At 47.8% G+C, this 19984-nt stretch overlaps 9 protein-coding genes across 9 annotated transcripts; 6 read left to right on the top strand and 3 right to left on the bottom strand.

The window, feature by feature from the left end:
- Positions 1–866: 866 nt before the first annotated feature.
- PHATRDRAFT_55067 (predicted protein) lies at positions 867–2360 on the bottom strand (the record flags this gene model as incomplete). Its single annotated transcript, XM_002184344.1, has 1 exon — positions 867–2360. The coding sequence occupies one exon, from the start codon at positions 2358–2360 to the stop codon at positions 867–869; it is 1494 nt and encodes a 497-aa protein (XP_002184380.1).
- A 281-nt stretch (positions 2361–2641) lies between these two features.
- Positions 2642–4576, top strand: PHATRDRAFT_49550 (predicted protein; the record flags this gene model as incomplete). The annotated part of the gene is made up of 1 exon (XM_002184248.1): positions 2642–4576. The coding sequence occupies exon 1, from the start codon at positions 2723–2725 to the stop codon at positions 4574–4576; it is 1854 nt and encodes a 617-aa protein (XP_002184284.1). The 5' UTR covers positions 2642–2722.
- Positions 4577–4825: 249 nt separating this feature from the next.
- Positions 4826–6843, top strand: PHATRDRAFT_49551 (predicted protein). The gene has a single exon (XM_002184249.1). It carries the CDS (start codon positions 5030–5032, stop codon positions 6620–6622), a length of 1593 nt encoding a protein of 530 aa, XP_002184285.1. The 5' UTR covers positions 4826–5029; the 3' UTR covers positions 6623–6843.
- A 300-nt stretch (positions 6844–7143) lies between these two features.
- On the top strand, positions 7144–7602 carry PHATRDRAFT_16155 (predicted protein; the record flags this gene model as incomplete). The annotated part of the gene is made up of 1 exon (XM_002184250.1): positions 7144–7602. A coding segment is annotated over one exon (459 nt), but the record flags the coding sequence as incomplete, so codon positions are not given.
- A 1035-nt stretch (positions 7603–8637) lies between these two features.
- Positions 8638–9559, top strand: PHATRDRAFT_49552 (predicted protein; the record flags this gene model as incomplete). Its single annotated transcript, XM_002184251.1, has 1 exon — positions 8638–9559. The coding sequence occupies one exon, from the start codon at positions 8638–8640 to the stop codon at positions 9361–9363; it is 726 nt and encodes a 241-aa protein (XP_002184287.1). The 3' UTR covers positions 9364–9559.
- Positions 9560–9700: 141 nt separating this feature from the next.
- PHATRDRAFT_49553 (predicted protein) lies at positions 9701–11647 on the bottom strand. Its single transcript, XM_002184345.1, has 3 exons — positions 10022–11647; positions 9858–9991; positions 9701–9802 (listed from the first exon to the last, which is right to left on the bottom strand). The coding sequence occupies exons 1-3, from the start codon at positions 11313–11315 to the stop codon at positions 9770–9772; spliced, it is 1461 nt and encodes a 486-aa protein (XP_002184381.1). The 5' UTR covers positions 11316–11647; the 3' UTR covers positions 9701–9769.
- Positions 11648–11905: 258 nt separating this feature from the next.
- PHATRDRAFT_23324 (predicted protein) lies at positions 11906–12537 on the top strand. Its single transcript, XM_002184252.1, has one exon. The coding sequence runs from the start codon at positions 11973–11975 to the stop codon at positions 12501–12503; it is 531 nt and encodes a 176-aa protein (XP_002184288.1). The 5' UTR covers positions 11906–11972; the 3' UTR covers positions 12504–12537.
- Positions 12538–13209: 672 nt separating this feature from the next.
- Positions 13210–17044, bottom strand: PHATRDRAFT_49555 (predicted protein; the record flags this gene model as incomplete). The annotated part of the gene is made up of 3 exons (XM_002184346.1): positions 13210–16207; positions 16309–16608; positions 16703–17044. 3 exons carry the CDS (start codon positions 17042–17044, stop codon positions 13253–13255), a joined length of 3597 nt encoding a protein of 1198 aa, XP_002184382.1. The 3' UTR covers positions 13210–13252.
- A 1143-nt stretch (positions 17045–18187) lies between these two features.
- On the top strand, positions 18188–19959 carry PHATRDRAFT_49556 (predicted protein; the record flags this gene model as incomplete). Its single annotated transcript, XM_002184253.1, has 1 exon — positions 18188–19959. Exon 1 carries the CDS (start codon positions 18334–18336, stop codon positions 19957–19959), a length of 1626 nt encoding a protein of 541 aa, XP_002184289.1. The 5' UTR covers positions 18188–18333.
- Between the last annotated feature and the right edge of the window lie 25 nt (positions 19960–19984).

Here is a 19984-nt window from a genome sequence, read left to right on the forward strand (position 1 = left end):
TTTGTTCGACCGTCCTCCGTCGCTCCGCGTGACACGCGGGTGATGCAAAGGAAAGACACGCCTACCAAATGGAAAGGTGAGCCATAGCTAGTAGCTACTTCCTCAATACTCTGGCACTGAACGTATTCATTGCGTATCGTAAGGTGTGTACAATCACAAATCACAATCAGTTCTCGTTCTTGCATTGCCGCAACGTTTCAACCTAGTACAACGATGAAGACCTTTCTGACCATGATTGCCGTGTGGGCGATGAGCGCTTCGGCTTTTACGACCAAGCCGACCTTCTCCCCTTCGTCGCACGTCTTGTCCGCCAAGGCGGCATCCAGCAAAGAAGAAGACATGGAGTTGACCCGCAAAGTCATTCAGTCGTTCCAGGATGGTGGAGTCATGGAGGATCCAGCACCAGTGATGGAGAAGGAACCAAAAAGTGCTCCCGAAGCCGTAGCGGTGGCTACGGAAGAACCACCCAAGGCTCCCAAAAAATCCAAAAAGAAAAAGGCAGAGTAAACCGTACACTTTCTTTACAAATATCCCAAGGAAAATCTTGGAATTGGAAGAAAGGAATCGCTAGCGTAGACGTACACACACACACGGACAAAAAGGCGGCAAGAGGGTCCGTGACTACGGAATCCGTGTTTTCCATCAGACGCAAGATACGACACACGATCATACGAAACAATAGAGCGTGAAACACGGTACTTTAATAAGGTGGCATTTGGAAGCCTATGTGCATTGTGGTTGGGTGTATACCAATGGAGATCGGGAATTTTTAGTCACACAGTATCCCTCGAATGATTTTGGTCCATTTGGTCATCGGTCTTGACCGTGGACTTTGCAATTTCGGTAGCTGTATTTGCACGAAGGATCTAAGCATCCAACGAAGTCTGTCTCCAGGCAAATTCTTCTCGATATGCACCGAGACAATCCTCCCCAATTTCATCCCTTAATTCTCCACACGAATTTGTGCACGTGTACACTGCCACGACCCCCCAATCCAGAACCCGTTGCTCTCCGTCCGATCCGAGTAAATCGTTTTGAATCCGTGACAACGCTGCCTTTTGTGCATCCACAAGTGAAGGCGGGATCTGCTCGGGTGGTGCCTGGCGAACCAACGAGTCAGCCTCTTCCAACGCCTGCTTCACGTGAGCGTATCGTTCAGATGCTGTCGACTTCGACGTCGTGCTATTGCTCAACAGAAAATGCAACAGTTGTGGCATGAGCTGAAATTCAAACTTTCGCGGCGCTTGGCACCGGGCACACGGTGGAATAGTCCCGGGCCGCTCGCCCTGCCGAATCCACAGGGGCGAACTTCCATCACCGTGATCATTCCATCGCTCGTACCGTAGACATTGATCGGCCACGTTGGGACGGGATTTTATCCGATCGTAAAAGGCTTGGGTAGTCGGATTTTGCGATTCATCTGGCTGCCTGGCTCCCGTCATGGCGTTCAAGTCATTTTGTTCTATATCCTCGTCGGAATCGCTTTTGTCATCTGCACCATCCTCTTTTTTGTTTCGAAGCAAGGAGGGCATGTCGGTGCCAGAACTGTGATCGGATTGCTCTACCAACGCATCGGGTTCTTCTTCGACGACGAGTTCGGAAAGAGGATACAACGACGGTAGCGAATGTACATCCTCTCCCATTTTCTCGGCATCAAAAACGTGAGTCTTGTGCTCTCTTTGATGGTTTTTGTTGCAGAAGAAAAGATTTTGGAGCGGACATCTTTTTGCGCCGGCCAATCCACACACTGCACAAAGGTGTTTGCCGTACGTTTCCGGTAAATGCGCATTCCAATCCGTGTCCTCTACGTCGTTTTCTTCTTCTGCTGGATAGTACGGATTCTCTCGAGGTAACTGGGCTCGCAGGACTCGAATGGCGCCAGTGTTCGGTGTGGGACAGGAGGAACAGGCAAAGACGTAAAGTGATCGATGAAAGGCACGATCTGCCGATCCGCACCATTGTTGGTGGCTTGCATCCAGTGTTGGTAAATCGTCAATGGGTGCGTATATTTGCGCGATGAAGCGCATCGTATTCTGACAACAGCGACAAGTGACTGATGCCGGAAGGTGCTGGGGCTCGAGCCATGATGGTCGCCCCCCAAGTTGTCCTCCATCCCAGCAGGAGTAGTCAGCCGATCGATGGCCCACCTGCCGTAGCTGCTCGTCGTTCGCTATCGGAATAGAGAAACCTAAATGGACATGTACAGCGTCATCTATTTCTTCGATAGTTGGCATAATGCGTGCGGACAGACGACCTGCTGAAGAGTTGGTTGCACGTTGGTTCTGGGGGAAATGAAGTTTGCGCGCTGGTAAAAAAGTGATGGCCTTGCCGTTTCCAAGGAATTGGGTGGGTCTGCCCATCGCTGTAATGTAATATAACAGTCAATGACAGTGAAGATTTATCGCAAACCCGGATTTCTCAAGATTTCAAGCCTGACCGTCACTTAGTAGCATATACGAGTCACTATGACATATGTCGCTTGATTGTATTTACGTCTCGATTTTGGGATTGTAGGGGAATAGGTACCCTACCTACCTGTGACGCGACGGCGATACCCGCATGTGTGTGGTTTCGTAATCTCTCCACCAGCTCGTCCAATCTCAAATCTGGAGAAGGCTTTCTCATGTTCAACTGTGAAAGTAGCCTGGACCGTGTGACTGTGAACTAGTTACTGTTAGCCCGTTTCGGATCAACATCCGCGTATCAATCAAAAAGCGTCCAGATGCGTCTCCATAAAGTCGCGTTGAGCCTTTGGATTGTTGCGGTTGCCAATGCATACGTAGCTCGGTCCCTTGCCACTACGCTTCCGCTCGCGTACGCATGGCATTCGAAAATACCACGGCACCGGAGATGGACTCATTCCCATCCCCTTCCATCGTCCACGTCGCTTTTGGCTACACCACAAAGGCCGAATGCGAATAAGGAAAGTGCGAGTATCAATCCAAAACCTCCGTCCTATCCGCCACCGACCGTGCACGTGGAAGAATCCGGCGTGAACGGAACCGACCAACCAGAACCTGACGCTCAGGAAATGTCTCCGTCCATCCCTTCGCTAGCCTTGCGGGCCGAATTGGATCGTGATTTCCAAGAATTGGAAAAGGAAGCACGTGAAAAAGACAACGCCATCGAACTCCTCGAAGAAAAGGTCACGCAACTTCAGCAAGAAGTCCAGTCTCGTGAAAATGAGCTCAACTCCAAATTGACGACCTGGGGACAGGAAAAAAACTCACTCATGGCCAGGATTACTGAATTCGCTGGCCTATTGCAGCAAAAAGAAGAGGACGATGAAGACGAGCGCTACAAAAAGGAGCGTCTAGAAACGGAAAAGCAGTTGCTGCAGGAACAAATCACTCGCGTACAAAATCTCCTCAAACGCGAACAAACGGCCGCGGAAGAACTCAAGGATCGGCTCGCCGATGTCAACGACGCAATGGAGTTCCAACAAATGGAGTTTGACAAAGACAAAAAAGGTTTCATGGATCAAGTCGAAGAAGAAAGATTAAAACTGATATCTATTCAAAACAAATGGAAGGCCGATAAAGAACGCTTCGAGGTAGAGAAATCTGAACTTGGCAAACAGCTAGACACAGAACGTAAGCGATTAGAAGAAGCCCAGACGCGGTGGGAGGACAATCAGCAACGGTACGAAAGTCAACGTGTTGCTTTAATGGACGATCTGACCGTCCAGCGTGAGCGCTTAGCGCAATCGAAGAAGGACCTTGCCACAAACAAAGCCCAGCAAGAATCAGAGCGCAACGAATTATCTAAAATCATTGCGACGGAACAAAGAAGACTCAAAGAGGCCGAAGCAGCGTTCGCGGAAGAAAAGACTCGTTTCGATGAGGCCAAGGAGGAACTCTCTCGGACTATTCGAGATGAGCAGGAAGTGGTAGCGAAGCTTGCGAAAGCCTTGACAGATCAGCAACGACAGTACGAATTGGAAAAAGACAATCTAGAAGTCGCCTTGGGGATTGAGCAAAAGCGACTCTCCAATATGGAAACTCAAATGAAGGAGGAAAAGGCTAGTTTTGCAGTTGAGCGAGCAGCTTTGGAAGCGCGTATAGAAGATGAAGTCCGATTGCGCAAATTAAAGAAGAAGCAAATGAATGAACGGTATGATACAATCCGCACCGAAATGACAGAATTATGGATGGGAGCTAAGCGTGACGCTCGCCGAGAAAAAAAGGAACTCACGGAAAAGTACGAGAGAGTCCTCAATGCCATGACGAACGAAATGGAAAGTCTTGAAGCTGAGGTGCAGAGCGTAGGAGAATCGAGTCAGAAACTCGCAGAGCTATTGACGAAGGCCAAACAGGAAAAGGCTCGCGCTGAAATGGAAACAGGCATGGTGGAAGATCGCTATATTAAGATGGTGGCCCAACGAAATCGTGAAATCAATGATCTCAAGGAAAATATTAGGGGCCTTTCGAGTTCTGTCCGGGCACGAGAAGCTCGAATAAGCAACTTCGAGTCTAGCTACAAGGAGGTTGCTAGCTTGGCCGCTAGAGTCACAAGCAACAAAGTTAAGCAATCGCGCTTTGCGCGCTGGTTTCGGCGACGAAACTCGGAACAATGAAAAGCATTGGCTGAAATGCCACAGCAACAGGGCAAAAGTCAACGAGGACTACATGTTGCCAGCTTTTTGGATCATGTAGCGTTGCGCCAATTACGGCTTCCGGCTTACTACTATGGCTCTAATGTTTTCTCCTATCCGCGCCTGTCCGATATACCTCTACAGACAACCTCTGTTAGATCCATCTACCCGCGTTGCTTTGCATGATTTCAATCCCCTTCAAGTACTCACTGTCAGGTCGACTTTGCATTTACACTTAATAGTCTTTTCAAATTGTATCGATTACAGTTAATTGTGACATGAGTGACTTTCACCTTTTTGTCGTCGAGAATTTTTGTTGGGATGAAGTACCTTTATAAATCCTAATTTCTATTCCGATACTCCGAGGCATCATCTCACATTTTCGATGTCTGCATGGCCAACATCCATAATACCAATTGAAGATATATTTTTACGATGCAATTCTTGCCGCTTGCTGTTGATATCGATTGCTCCAGTACATCCGTCTCAACAGAGCAGTCATTTGATGGACGGGGTTGGAAAAAGGCGGTGATGAAGCGCTTGGTCGGCACACTACCACGCAGGCATTCGTCGTTTCACCCAACTGACTGTGAATTGGAAAGTCGTGTGCAATATACTGCAGACCCTCAGAAGTCTCTGTGTACAAGATTTGTACCCCCGCTTTTGGATGTCAAAGATCCAATGATAGAGATCAACGCCAGCCCGGAAATAGTTGTCCTCGGCAGCAAAAACCCAAGAAGGAATCATGTGACTTCTATTTCTCCTATCATACCGTTTGGTCCAATCTCAAAACGGAAGCACAAGCGATGTAACTCTGCCTGTGAGGAAAGCAAGAACAAGTACCAGATGGCAAGGGGGCTTGCTTATGACGTACCAACGCAAAAACGCCGTGTATATCTCATTGGCATTGATTGCCCAGGGATGTCGAGTCCAAAGCCGTCGAGGCAAGCCAAACTCTATCCGGAATCAATTCCTCGAGAATTTGGTACAGCTTCCTCTTTTCCGTTCCAGCGAGGTACAAGCGAACCGAAAGTTCAGCCGCTGTCAATAGAAGGGGATACCATGTCCTTTGGATCTGGGAAAAAACTATACAGAAGAAATGAGAGTTCCCCATCGCCTAGATTGAGGAAAAGAGGAAATCGGAACATTTCTATTTCGAGAACTATGCATGGTATACCTTTTTCTTTGCGAGACCATCAATCCATGCTGGAACGGACCGACAATGTGTACTATGAAGAAATGCCCACTCCGGATGCTGTGCCAGATGGTCTATCGAATGGTCGTCGACCACCGCTTATTTTAGGAAAAACATCACGACAATCGCGAAAGGTATCTACGCGTTCGCTTATGGCTCACACAACGAGGGTAAAACCTCAGGTGCAAAGAACTTTGAAGAGCAAGCGACCTACTCCTGCCACTAGTATCTCTCCGGGCCCAGATCAGATGAGCGATTGTGGCAGCTCAGATGTCCCTTTGCAATACTCTTTCAACAAACCTCTGTATAACTCGCCGGGCAAGTACTGCAGAGGTTTGCGTCTTGTACAGTCGAAGGAGCAAATCGATCAGGCAGTAAAGCCATCGTCAAAAAATGACAAGCTTTCCAGCCCCATACATTGGAAGCATCGATACAAACAGTCACATATTGAGAAGGCTTCCACTGTGTTGCCTCTACCAAAACAAAGCAGTCTGGCTTCAAGAAGCTTTGCTTTCATGTATCCGGGAAAAAATTCACTTGCAGCACATGAGCTTGCTACTTTGCATGCATTGACTACCGATTGTCCAGGCAAAACATATTTACGAAGTTGCGGACAAGCGAACACGAGTCCTTGCAGTATTCTTGATACAGAGTTCTTTCAGAATGAAGACTTTTATGCGGCGTGCAGCTATAAAAGGAATTTGACCGACGCCCTTTGTGAATTCCCCCTTGTTGCTCAAGCAACAAAATGTCGATGGGATTTCACAGAGTCCGATTGCAGATTTCCTGCGCTTCCCCTGCGTGGGTCGAGGAGTGCTTTGACTGCAGATTGATCAAACGAAATCGTAAAAGTAAGAGCAAGTTGCTGCAACCAATCTGTCGATTTGATAAGCTGATCAGGCACAGGATCTATGAAACTGCGATCGTACAAACAATCCCCAGGTCCTAGGAGAAAGCTCCGTATATATAACTTGTCGTTCTTGATAAGAATGGCTCTAGCTAGAGTATATGGACGCAGTAGACAACGTGGTGTCTTAGAAACTATGAATGTCACGTCCCGTACCAAGTTAATGTACTATTTTGTTGCGTTTTACGGCAATTGCACGTGTTGTCATGATAACTTTTTGGTTACATTAACAGTAAGTGTTTCGTCGTCACTGTGAAACCATGCCCAGGTATATCCGGGTATTTTTGTCTGGAATGGCCATTCGTTTTTTGGCTTCTCGTCAAAAACGACTCCCTTCATTTTCCCATTTCCATTAACTGTAACTGTAATTTACATTAGTTTTCTTCGTTCTGTGATAGAGTGTGCACTTTTGGAATTCTTTCTTTACTCTCATATTCATAATCAGCAATGGCAAATCACAAGAAAAGGATTAGTGGTAAGAGCGAAGGCATCGGTAAGCCAAAGATGACGAAGGATGAAAGGCGTGCCAAGTACACCCAAATTGCCCGAGATCGCAAAGCCAAACAGGTGGCTCGCGAAAAATCGATCAAACTCGTTTGCTATAACTGTCGGAAACTTGGGCATGCAGTATCTGAATGTCCTGAACAAAAGTCGCAACAAAAGATGCAACAGAGCGACGTCAAGATTTGTTACAAATGTGGTTCGCACGATCACGCGTTAGCCGCGTGTCCCTCAATGAGAGCTGGTGGTAAAAAACACGACGGTACGTTGCCGTTTGCAACTTGCTTCATCTGTCACTTGACGGGTCATTTGGCTTCCAAGTGTTCGCAGAATGAGAAAGGTATTTATGTAAATGGTGGAGCTTGCAAGACGTGTGGGTCGAAACAGCATCGGGCGACGGATTGTCCCGAGAAGCAGGCGCCGAGAAAGGAACCTATCAACGCCATACCGGACGAGAATATTGAAGACCTGCTGGAAGCAGAAGACAAAAGTCCCTCGAAAAGTATCGACAAATTGGTGCAGATGGAATCGTCTGTTTATTCTCCTGCAACTATCAAAGGAAAGATATCACAAAAGAAGAAACGGGTCGTCACATTTTGAGCCTAGTTAGACGGGCAGTGGCAAGCGCAGTCCATTTTTGCGACGAATCAAAAGCACGTCGGAAGGGGCACAATGACTTCAACTGGCGCATAATTTTTTTGGTTTGCGATAAGTTGGGTAAGGAAGAGGGCCGCAAAGGAGTTCCAGTGCGGAAATCTATTCGCTTCTCAGTTTCAGGCGAGGTCGGCCACACTGTGGATTGTGAGTGTTCCAAAGCCAGATGATGGCCTGTCTGGTATTGTCCTATTATTGCTTTAGCATAAAACGAGACATTCAGGATTGCCACCGCAGACTTAAGCTCGATAGGAAGAAAAAAAGCTTTCAGGTCCTCCTCTCCCTGGATTTCGTTGACTGTGCTTTGCAACATTTGCTGCCCACCAAATCTCTTTTATGCGGCTATTCCGTAGCGATTTGACTAAGTGTGTTGCTAGCCATACTTGCAACAATACAATTAGCTGGAGAGAGAGTAGTTTTTACCATTAAATGGTATAGCACGCGATGGCGGATCGATGGTCGAAGTTGACGTGCCACACTTGCGTCTTTCAGCCTCAATAGTAGGTAGATTGACTCTGACAGTGAATCGGAATTCGGCATATGGGAATTCAAATTACAAAATGGGTCAGAAGAAATTATGACGGAATCCTGGATTATCAAATCCGAATCCAACATTTGTTGACATGACCGAGTCCCAAATAACAGTGAAAACGAATAAAACAAATCACTCTTTCACATTCACAGAAGAGTAAGAGCCCCACTCTCTCAACATACGCAAACATATAAGATCAAGTTATCCATTGTGTTTCCAGCTATACGTCGATAGAACTACTCCAATTGAATACAATGTCGGCAGATTCTCCCTTCTTGCTGCCTTTGAAAACCATCGAAATTGTGGAACAGCTGAGGTTGATTCCGCACCCCGAAGGCGGCTTCTTTCTGGAAACGCACCGCAGTGGGAGCGTACCCATGACCTCACGGGGTGGCACCGACCTCCAGAGTCCCTCCGCCGAGCAGCTCGTCACCACAGTCGGTCGTGAGTCGAATCGCCAGGACCAAGACCCCCGTCGTAACGCCCTGACGAGTATCTATTGGTTACCCACCAAGGCCTCGCCTCTGCTACTCTTGTGCGTCAATCGATCCGATCACGTGCATTATTATCACGGGGGCAAGCCCTTTGAATACTTACTCTTTCTGCCAAATCACGACACTTCCGTGCGCCGTGTTATTTTGGGTCCGGATTTATCAGCCGGTCATCAACTCCAAGTCTGTGTTCAGGGTGGGACCTACAAGTGTGGGCGTTTGCTGCGTGATGCCTATCCACAACAGCTACCGTACGACTACAGTCTTGTGGGAGAGGCTGTGGGACCAGGATTTGATGTGGCTGATTTCAGACCACTGCAAATCAGCGATTTGGAAGCGTGTGGAAATGACGGTGTCAAAACCACCCTGGCACCATATCTTTATAGCCATCATCAACCCCCAGATCCCAACCTTCACACCGCATTGGATTTTGACGGTTTTTACAATCAGGACGAGACGCAAAAGGCTCGTTCTCAAGACCGCATTTAGAATATCTGTACCATCCCATCCCGCCTTGCCGTAAGCTGTTGGAGTCGATCGCATCTTCTCCGGTACGCGTGCAAGTTCGTTTCCCATTCGCACCGCTTCTCTCCCTCGTTCTGTATCGCATAGACGAGATGACGGCGAGCGCACAAGAGTCTCACATAGATAATGCGTTTCGAAGAGATTTTGCAATTGCTGTTCTAGTTATGGAATTATAGAAATGGAATGCTTTCAGTCGAAAGAGCTATGAACGTCGATCGTGTCGTTTCCAATAGTTACACAATTTCCTTCGTACGGTCACCGTGACGGGCAATTACCTTAAAGCCGTGAGTGTTGGTAGAGTCTGATCCGTGCGTGACACCGGAACTTTCCAAACTTTGCTCTAGACTATTTTGTGAAAAGCTGGATGCTCCTAGACTCGTCTGAGCGATCGACTCGTCGCTAGCTATCGAAGTCTTTTCAAAGCCAACTGGACTGGCTACTGGAGTTCCGCTTGTGACTGGGTTCTCGTTCAAAATGGAAGTGCACGATTCAGCAATCTTATCTTCAGGGATGGAAGTAACGCTCGTTGTTGGTGAGCGTGCATCGGAGGATACTACACGAATCGAGCGCATCCATTCCGACACGGCTGAAGCTGTTGAAGCGACACTAGCACTAGACTTACTCGCGGTGTCAGTAGTATGCGGCGACGATATCAGACGGCCGACTTGAAACGGGTCATCTTCATCGTCCGCGTCGTCGTTTATGGAAGTATCTTTGCTTGGGCTCGTATCGTTACCCGAGATAGAACGCCTATCGTCGGTGTGGACCAGATCGGAAGGGTTGGCGTCCTCGATAGAGGTCGGCTTTCCGTAATTATCAGCCACCAATCCTGGTACCATCTGCGTTGTCTCTTTCTCACTTTTGTCTTCGTAATTGTGCTCTTCCTCTTGAATGTTATCGATGTTACTTCTCGTGACAAACCAGCTACTCTTGTCAAATGTTTCCGCTAAATCCTGCGATGCCGAATCCGAGTTGTCTCTCCACGTGGGCTGTGGAACGGTTTCGTTCAACACAACGTACTTTTGCCCGGGGCGTAGAGTAGGAGGAGGAGTGTGGGCGGAAATTTGCATGCGCAATCTATCGGGTGTCTCCGGCAATGTATTGAATTCCATACCGTCGTTGTCGGCCGAAGAAGTCATTGTACTCGGTGTGGACGGAGCGGCATCATCATCGTTGGGTTTGTAAGACTTCGAGTCTTTGCGTCGCGAACCAAGTGCTTCCGCCATAGGGTGGTTGAAAGCTCGGTGACGTTGGTTTTCAATATACCCACGATCTTTGTGGTGTTGAAGAATCATGTAGAGAATGCCAAAAAAGATAAGTCCACTAACAACAATCAAGGCGATGTCGAGTGACGAGAGCTTCTTGGTGCTACTATCGGATGAAGCTATTGAGCCTCCAGGAGGAGTATCCGATGGGATAATGGGTGTGACGACCAAGTCTGTGACGTTGGCAAGCAACACGCTTGGACTAGCGCGGATTTCCCTCAGAAAGGAGTTCCGTCCAAACATCGAGTCCTGGAAGACTTGTTGGATAAAAGTGTTAAGCTCTGCACGTAGCGCATCTGTTTCCACACTTGCAGGATCCACTATTGAGGTGGTGGTGACAATTACAAAGAAGCGCAGTCGCGTTGCTGACATCGCCAGAAAATCGCTTTGTTGAATCACAGCTTCTGTGTCCAAGTACAAATTTTCGTCTTGCAGAATGAGTAGTGTCGATGCAATGGCTTCTTCAACAGCCTGCAGGGCGTTAAAACCTAGCTCGGCTTTGGTGGGCTGCAACACCATGGAGAACGACGAGGAGGCTGTCAACGCCAGCGAAGGTGTAGTCTGCTGCGAGGCAGACAAGTTGACAGCATATAGCAAGCAAAGAGCTACAACGCAACTACGGAGCGAGAAGAAGCAGTATTTCGCATTCATGGTCGTCTTTGTCACGTATCTAAATCGAAACTGTTTTATTTGCACTCCTGTTCAAAGTTACTGCTAGCATCCGCTATCCAGTATTGGAATTTGCACGCATGGAGGCCAACGTCCCTGGTTGCGAACGCTTCGTGGTGACTCCGACGTGAAGCGAAAAAGATGGATCGGGTCCGATTCGAAGCGATCGTGGGTTATGACCTGAACCACATGAAGGAAGTGCGTAGACTGATCCACGTAGGCGGTCACAAAGTTTATGTGTATAATAGCTATAGGTGGACTGAGGTGCGTCTCCATGGTCCATGGTTGCTCCGTTGTCTTAGTTTCCCGGAAACCTGGTGGTTTTATGTTCGACGACGATCAGTCGCGTTTACTGATTATCTTGGTTTGGCAACTGCGTGCGAAAACATCGTTTGAATGTTTAAAAATACTTTTGAAGTTTACATAGTAGCACAAGTGCCAGATTAGTTATTGATACAACATATTTTAGTAAGGCGGTAAACTTAGTGCCTAACGAAAAGCACGTTGGTCTCGGGAGTCGTCGCCCTGCTCGTTTGCTTCCCTACAACACCATCGTCGCAATTCATTCATCTTTTGGTTTTGTTTTCGACCTTCCGCTACTACTTTTATCTCATTCACAAAACACATTCCCTTGCTAGCATGTCGGAAACCAAAACAAATGCCATGCGGGAAATTAAGGTCGACAAGTTGATTCTCAACTGTTGCGTTGGTGAATCCGGTGATCGACTCACCCGTGCTGCCCGTGTGTTGGAACAACTGACCGGCCAGCAGCCCGTCTTCTCCAAAGCCCGTTACACTCTCCGCTCCTTTGGAATCCGCCGTAACGAAAAGATCGCTGTGCACGTGACTGTCCGTGGCGAGAAAGCACTCGAAATTTTGGAACGCGGTCTCAAAGTGAAAGAGTACGAACTGTTGCAAAAGAACTTTTCCGACACTGGCAACTTTGGTTTCGGTATCAACGAACATATTGATCTCGGCATCAAGTACGATCCCACCACAGGTATTTACGGGATGGATTTCTTCGTTTGTCTGACGCGTCCCGGTGCTCGGGTTGCCCGACGCAAGATTCGTCAGGGGCGAATTGGTTTCAATCATAAGATTACCAAGGAAGATTCTATCAAATGGTTTCAGGATAAATTTGAAGGCGTCGTTCTGGCGAAGGAAGCTTAAGTGTGTAATACAAAGAAAATTTTCACGCCTTTTTACGCATAAATTTGTTCTGCGTAGCAACCAAGATATCGATGTGCGGAGCCGTAGCTAGGATATTGGCAATCAGGTGCAATATATACGTTCTTGAGGCACGCTAGAACTGCAACCAATCGAGTGTATTAATCCACCTGTGAGCTTTGCAATCCTGTTACTGATGGTCTTTGGTAATAACCCATAAGATGCGAATACCTCTCGATTTTCCCGTACACTCGATGAAAGATGCTTCCTTCAAATGTTTGAACAATGACTAGGTCAAGTGAGTGCCCCTGTAGATTTGACGTTGTAGGAATAGGAATGGAACGCCAAGGCTTTCCTGCTCTTGATTCTTTCATACGAGCAGAAGCCTCTAATGTTGGAGCTATTTATTATGGTGTTTACTAGAATATTTAACTTCTGGATGCGGCAAAAACGGTTTGAAGCTCATTGCTAGGAGTCGGCGGCCACCTAACCTTCTGGTGCGCTGTAGCTTTTTCTAATTGTTAACATAAGTCGAAAGCTGAAAGGCCACCCACGTTTTTGAAAAACTAGGTGTTTCCAAAGGATCTACAAAGGGTTGTTGCAGTCATTGTCCATTTGCAGAACTTCTAAGGTAAAGGGAAGGTCCTGTCTCTCTTGTGGAGATTCTCGTTGCAGCAGCGACTCCTCTCGTAATAAGTAGTGCAATATCTCAGAACATGAAAGTTTGCAAATTAAATATTCTTTCTAATGCCTCACTGTTGACAGTCAATTTGGGCACCAGTGTTCTTGTGACACACGCTTTCTCGAAGCTTTTCAGATTCAACAAGTTCAGCAACTATTTCGCGGCCCTTGCTTTCCCATTCCTTCCTATTTTGGCGGGCATAGTTTAAGTACTCATCACTGGATACGCCGAATACTCCACAGGATTTTAATTTCATGGCAAGTGGAATGATGTAGTAGTCAAAGAAACCAATCTCGCCCTCGTACCACTGTTCTGCCGGATCGTTGTCTGCACGCCCAGCTTTGTAAGCCGCATAGCATTCTTCAAAGAGCTTGGCATTCCACTTTCGGTAAATATGCCAATGTTGCATAGTATGCGCCACATCCGATGCTTGAATTAGATGCTCGATTACGATTGTTGCCTTTCGGTTGACACTTGTCCATACATTTTCATGAAGGGGAAAGCTCCCAACTTCGCCTTGAGCAAAAGCGATGTTCCATCGCGACTTTCTATCCGCGCTGAGCTCTTTGTCCATAATATCTGTCGCCATGACAGTATTTACAACAAGTTGGCGGAAACGTTGTAATTCCTGACCGTTGCCGTAAATACACCGGCGTAGATCAGTATATACTTCCTCTTGAAGTAAATTCCACGAAATGTCAACCGAGTTCTGTTCGGCAACACTTTTTTTGCGATAAACGGCGGCAATTCCCGACTCTTCCTTAACGAGTTGAGCGTTGGGGACACCAGTGTGGTCAACGTCGTGAAGCAACGCCGATAGAACCACAGCGAATTGCGTCAACGGATCTGATGTAATCCCGTATGTATGGTCGTGGAGACTCTTGTTTGTGTCGCAATCATCTTCCACGATATTTAGATCTGGTGCGACTATTCGAGACAAAAGCTTAACCACCGACATGGTCACATGGGAAGCATGCTCAAAGTTGTGGAAAGGATTGTCTCGGTACAAGGCCGCTATTGTGCGAATGTAGTCGCGAAGCTGGCCAACAATCTTGTCATCAAGCTGCACTGAATCTTGCTTTGACCATTTTTGGGCTATTTTGGAGTTGTACTTAGGCAAAGCAACGACGTCTTTCACTTCATCCAGCACGATCTTGGAATCTGAGGCAATTGCTTGCTCCAGCAATCTTATTGTCTCTGAAGAATCCACCTCTGTTCCAATTGCTTGCCTTTGCGCAATAATTTCTCTGAGAAGCCTCTGAAGCAAGTCTACGTTCCAATCAACAAGTCGAGCATGCCGCTCTTCTTTTGCGGTCCTCGGAACTGAGGCTGAAAAAGCACTTTTGGGATCGGATGGAGCATTCTGATCATCAGAGTTGGTGCTTGCGGATGTTGTAGACTTGGTCGGCTCTCCCTTGATTTCCAGCCAAAACGTCTGGATTTCTCCTTTTCCTTTCGCGTGCACGGTTTCTTCCCGAGCATGCACCCAATGGCTCCTGCCGGAAGCCACCAAAAGGTCAGCAGTGTCCTGCGAAAGATGAATGCGATCTTTTTGACCTGTGCTTTCAATCCTAGCTGTCATGTTGACTGTATCGCCAAAAAGCTGAAAACGAGCCTTGTCACCCCGAAGAACGCCAGCTGTGACAGGACCGGAATGCAGACCAAATCGCATCCCTAATTCCGCGGTATCGGGCCCTAACTGTACCTCCAACCGTTTCAAAACTACTTGCATTCGCTGAAGACAGTCACGGGCAAATCTAGCCATCACAACGTAGTGGTCTTTACGAGGATCGGGCAGACCGCAAACAGCTACGTAGCAGTCTCCGACCGTTTCAACCTTGAAAACTCTTCGACGTTTCGCAATATCGTCAAACTCTCGGTAGATAGTTTCCAAAAGAGTAAAAACCTGAGAAGGCTCCCTTGTGGAAGACCACGCCGTGAACCCCACAATGTCGCCAAATGCCACCGTAGTTGCTGGGAACAAATCCGCCAGAGGCTTGCTGTTCTCTTGCATGTGATCACCTGTCCCATCTAAGTATGATTTGAGACTTGCTTTACTCGACAAATGTCCTCTCTTTGCATTTGCTTCCAATGCTGCTTGAGCTTGGGCATCTTCAATAAGCTTTAGTCCAACGTCCTTCGGAAAGAGGGAAGTGACAATATCTCGGGTCCGCTTGGCTGTATTCATGACCTTGTCCTGCCGGCGTTGAACCATCACGTCGTAAATCATAAACGCAACAGCAGTGAATAAGAACACGAGGACAACCACACTTGTAAAAAGCCAAGGCTCGTTGGATTCAAAAGTCGCCTCGAATTTTTGCGATGGGTAAATCTCGAGCTCGTATGTACAACCTTTATTTGTCTTGTCGTCTTCCTCTACAGTAGCAAAACGAGCAAATGGAGCTCGGATCACCATATCGTTGTACAAGGAATCGCGTGTTCGATCATCTTCTGTGAACAGAGCTTCGCGGCCATTAATTTCAAAACTGAAGCCAGCTCCACAAGAGTCTTTCATATTCACAACAAGCCCGTCGACTCCTTGTGGTAAGATGTTTTCAAAGAGATCTTGCCAACGGAGAACGCCGAAGAGAAATCCGACCACTTCCAAATTCCGATCGTGTAGAGATTTGAAAACGGGCTGGGCAAGCACACTTCTCAATTTGCTTTGATCGTTTTCACCCAGGTCAACGTACCTTTCAAGTACATCAAGATTGACGATCCCTGATAGAAGAGCTTGATTGCTATCGAACACGTTGTTCACGATGATCTCGAAGGGGGGATAGCTATAGAGGTCGAGCAGAGCCAAAGAAGCTACACGAACACGAGGTCCAAACTGCCACACAGGGACCGAAACTCCTGCAGGTAGACCCGCACGATTGTTTTCTCGTGGTACGTCATGGTCGCCATGATCTTGGTCCTGAACTCGTCGGCGGTGGACATCGCCAGACAGTTGTCGAGTCGAAGTAGGAAACGGGTAAATTGCTGTGGTTATAGTTCCAATGTCCTGTTCGGTCTGATTTTCACTCTGTTGCAGTTGAGTTAGAATACATGAAGCGTAAAAACAGTGAGCCATCATGTCGAAGACAGAACATGACTCTTGAATCGCTTTCCCAAGGGCTGACTTACTCCTAGATAGTAAATGTGGTCATTTTCGAAAGCCTCTTTCTGATGCTCCCAGGCATACCGTTCCCATTCTTCTTTTTCGTCGACATGCACCAGTGGGGCAAGAACAACGAGCTCGACTCCAGTAAATTCACGTATCTCTGCGGCTCTCACTGCGAAATGGGTGAGAGTCATGTTTGGCCATGTTTGATTGGTATCAGTGGCAAAGGTTGAAAGTGTGGTCGAAAGAATATGTAGCTGACCAAACACGCTACGGGCGTTGTTTTCGGATTCGTCAATGAGCTGTTTGGCAAAGTTGTTGAACTGAACCAAGAGAAACACACCAACGTAGTGTGAGAAATGAGCAGAAGGAGCATAGATTCCTTCGGTGAATGGGATGCTTCTGTTACGATCTTACCTCGGCACGGAATTCGTCCTTTTGTTTATTTCTTGTAAAGAAAAAAGTCGCGGTACCAACTCCAGCCGCGGCCGCAGCAATGATGAGAAGAAAAAGAATCTTGGACCGAGTGACGGCCTTGGTTTCTGAGTGAGCGATCCGGTTGGTACTCGATTCCTCGGATGTGGCTGACTTCTTGCCGGAATCGCTCCCGTGCGTGCTTGTATGAAACTCAACGGACGACTCTTCTTCTTCCCCCGAGGAGTCACCCAGAGATAGACTGTCATCGTCATCGTCGTTCATGGAATCGCCGCCATTGCGATCAACATCCTTGGTCTTTTCGGACCACAAACGAAGCTTCATGACTGGATCTTCTTTCTGGCTTGACAGAAAATATCTGCTTTGGGGCAGCAGAGTGTGACGCGCACAGCGAAAGGTCCGCGAACGAAGAAACCGCGGGATGCAATAACTAAAAGTTCGAGAGCGATTAAAAGGGTCACAAGTTGGACTTGACTCATCCTGTCTATCACAAAAGAGTCATTTTCAGGTTTGAAAGGCCCGAACCCAGGCATTTGATGGGCAACGTCAAGCTTCGTTGGCAGGTGTCCACAAAGAGGAAACCCTTGATTTCTTATTGGGTCTTGATTTTAGACAATTATCTTAATGCCGAATTAGTTCCTCGGGTAGTGTCGAAGCTACGATCCTGTCCTTTCATTGGTACTCTTATTTTAATTCTAGTTTCCTAAATTCTTATAACAGGGAAATGACTCTAGTCGGCAAATGTAGTTCCGAGTAGATCTCACAAGTCAGATACGATGTCTGAACAGTGAGAGAGAGGAAGTGCTGTCCATCGAAAAACTTGAATGAAAAAGGCAGCCAAGAAACATTGACATCGACTGTGAATGTCAACTGGAAAGTTGTTTTTGAGTACCGCCTCGCGCGAGTGCGCGCATGCCTTGAGTCACGGCACCCAAGGCAAGCCGGCCAAAACTAATCTTGTGTGTTTGGCCACAGATTGCAAGACTGATTGTTTTGGATTGGTGACTGGACAGTTGAATGTCCAAAAACATCATGTGACTGTTTTGGGTCTCGACCGTTACCACGCTCAGAAGCATGGTTACTATGACAAACTTGACCACGGTAGCGTGTACAATACCGTGGGATTGATGAAAATGGTCCACGGTGATGCTTAAGACCGTGGAACTGGACCACGGTAGTTTTGACCGTGGAACTTGATGAAACTGAATAGATTTGGCTTTAGTTTAGAGCTCATAATATAAATCTTAACAACGATTGTGAAAACCATATTCGTTAGTTCGTATCTCTTCGTTAGGAGCCAGACGAGTCTTGATCACCTCGTGCTGTCTTCAGAAGCCAGGAGATACTTGACCATTGATAGTGAAATCTCGATGCGCGGCATCAGAAACAATGGACAGACGGACAGATAGACGGCATGTTGAACAAATGGGGAGACGGGAGAATATGTTTGACAGTTTTGCTAGAACAATTTGATTGAGGCCGCTAGCTAGAGATACAGGATCGTAGAACGAACAGGAACGTTGGACAGCTGGTTTTATCGGGTAGCAAGCCAACGTTTTCGGCTGGTGAAAAGGAATGCGGCGGGCGGCAGCGTTACGAAGTGCCGTATCAGTATGAGTCGCAAAGTCGTACGCCGCATTCTTCTCCACGCTCCCATCCTCGGATTGATGGCCGTAATCTGCCGTACATTCACGCTCCAGCCTGTGCATTACCATTGCGAGAAGCGGGGCTCGGTTTTTGCCCATACAGCCCAACCAAACTCTTCCTTTCTTGCAACGACAGCACAAAATGGATTCGCTCGGAGCGACACCGTCGTCCACGTTGGGAACTTGGACTGGACTACATCCATCGAGCAAGTGGAAGCTATACTAGCCAGCGTTGTTGCCGCTGCGATTCCACACACGGACGCGGTACCAAGGATTACCGTCAAGGCGCTTCCACCCGTGGACCAACGAAAGCTTCGCGACCGCAATAAGCAGCACGGTGGAAGTGCGACGATTGCCTTCGACTCGTCCGTCGAGGCCAGCGCTGCGATACTGGCCCTTCAGAAACATTCCGAATCGGCGTCACAGCCTTTCAAACTGAACTGGGCTTCCATGCGCAGTTTACAACCCAAACCTTCCGGTCCCCCATCTCCTCCCGTCCTGACTCCCCGAGACATCGAACGCCGTAGACAAAGAGCCGAAAGTTACGCTCGGCGGCGACAGCGTGTAGCGCAGAGGACGGACGAGTTATTGGAATCTATTATGCAAGCGGAACGGCCAATCGGATGCGTACTGAGAGCATCCGATGCGGTACCTGTCTTGGATGCACCAACGCTGGATTGGGACGCGTTTCCAGTTATGCTGGATCCGGTACGGGGTGGTGGACTGGTACCGGGAACGGAACGAGGAAAGAGAAAAAGGGCAGCCGTGGAAGCGTTTTGGTACGTTCTGGAGAAAGCGCTCTTATTAGAGCCGGCTGCGAAAGCGACAACAATCGTAGCGGACCTTGGTTGCGGCGCGGGAAATTTAGCCTTGCCTTTGGCTTGGTTACTACAGCAGAAGGAAGGCGATGCGAAACAACAAGTATTGGGAGTGGATATCAACCGTAATTCTCTGGTACGATTAACGAAACGAGGCCATTCTGCCGAATTACAAATTCAAACAATGTATGCAGATCTGACCGATTTCCTGATTGACCCAAACACTGGACACTCCGCCAAGTCTTTGAAAGACGTGTGTTCCATCGTCGTCTCACTTCACGCCTGCGGAGTTGCCTCGGATCTGGCTATGGTTGCTGCAGTCTCCAGCCGGTTGCCATTTGCGATTTCGCCCTGTTGCATCGGGAAAGTAAAAAAGGCTTGGCTGCCCAGCGAAATGCCCAAAGTCATAGAGCAGCACAAACAAGGAACGGCCTGTATTTCTTATCCCCGATCTCGTTGGCTACAAAAAAACGTTCGAGACGATGATGACTACGAATTGCTAGCGGCTGCAGCCGACTATGGAGTCTTATACGATGCCCAGCTTGTGGATCGTTTTGAATCAGAGCGGAGGCAGCGTTGTCGACTGGCTAAGCGAGTGGTTGAAATCGATAGATTAGAGTGGGCCCGAGAAGAAGGGTACGAAGTTCGGCTCATGGAACTGCCAAGGATCGGTTCCCTCTATCCAAAGAGGGAACTCCTTCTCGGTGCGGTTGCTGGAAGTGAGATAGCCCAGAACATCTGTCGCTTGGATAAGGAAAGGAAAGTGATGGAGTGACAGAGGTAGTAAGCAATCACGCCCT

Source organism: Phaeodactylum tricornutum, chromosome 23, assembly GCF_000150955.2.
Source record: "Phaeodactylum tricornutum CCAP 1055/1 chromosome 23, whole genome shotgun sequence".
In the NCBI taxonomy this organism is placed as follows: Eukaryota; Bacillariophyta; class Bacillariophyceae; order Surirellales; family Neidiaceae; genus Phaeodactylum; species Phaeodactylum tricornutum.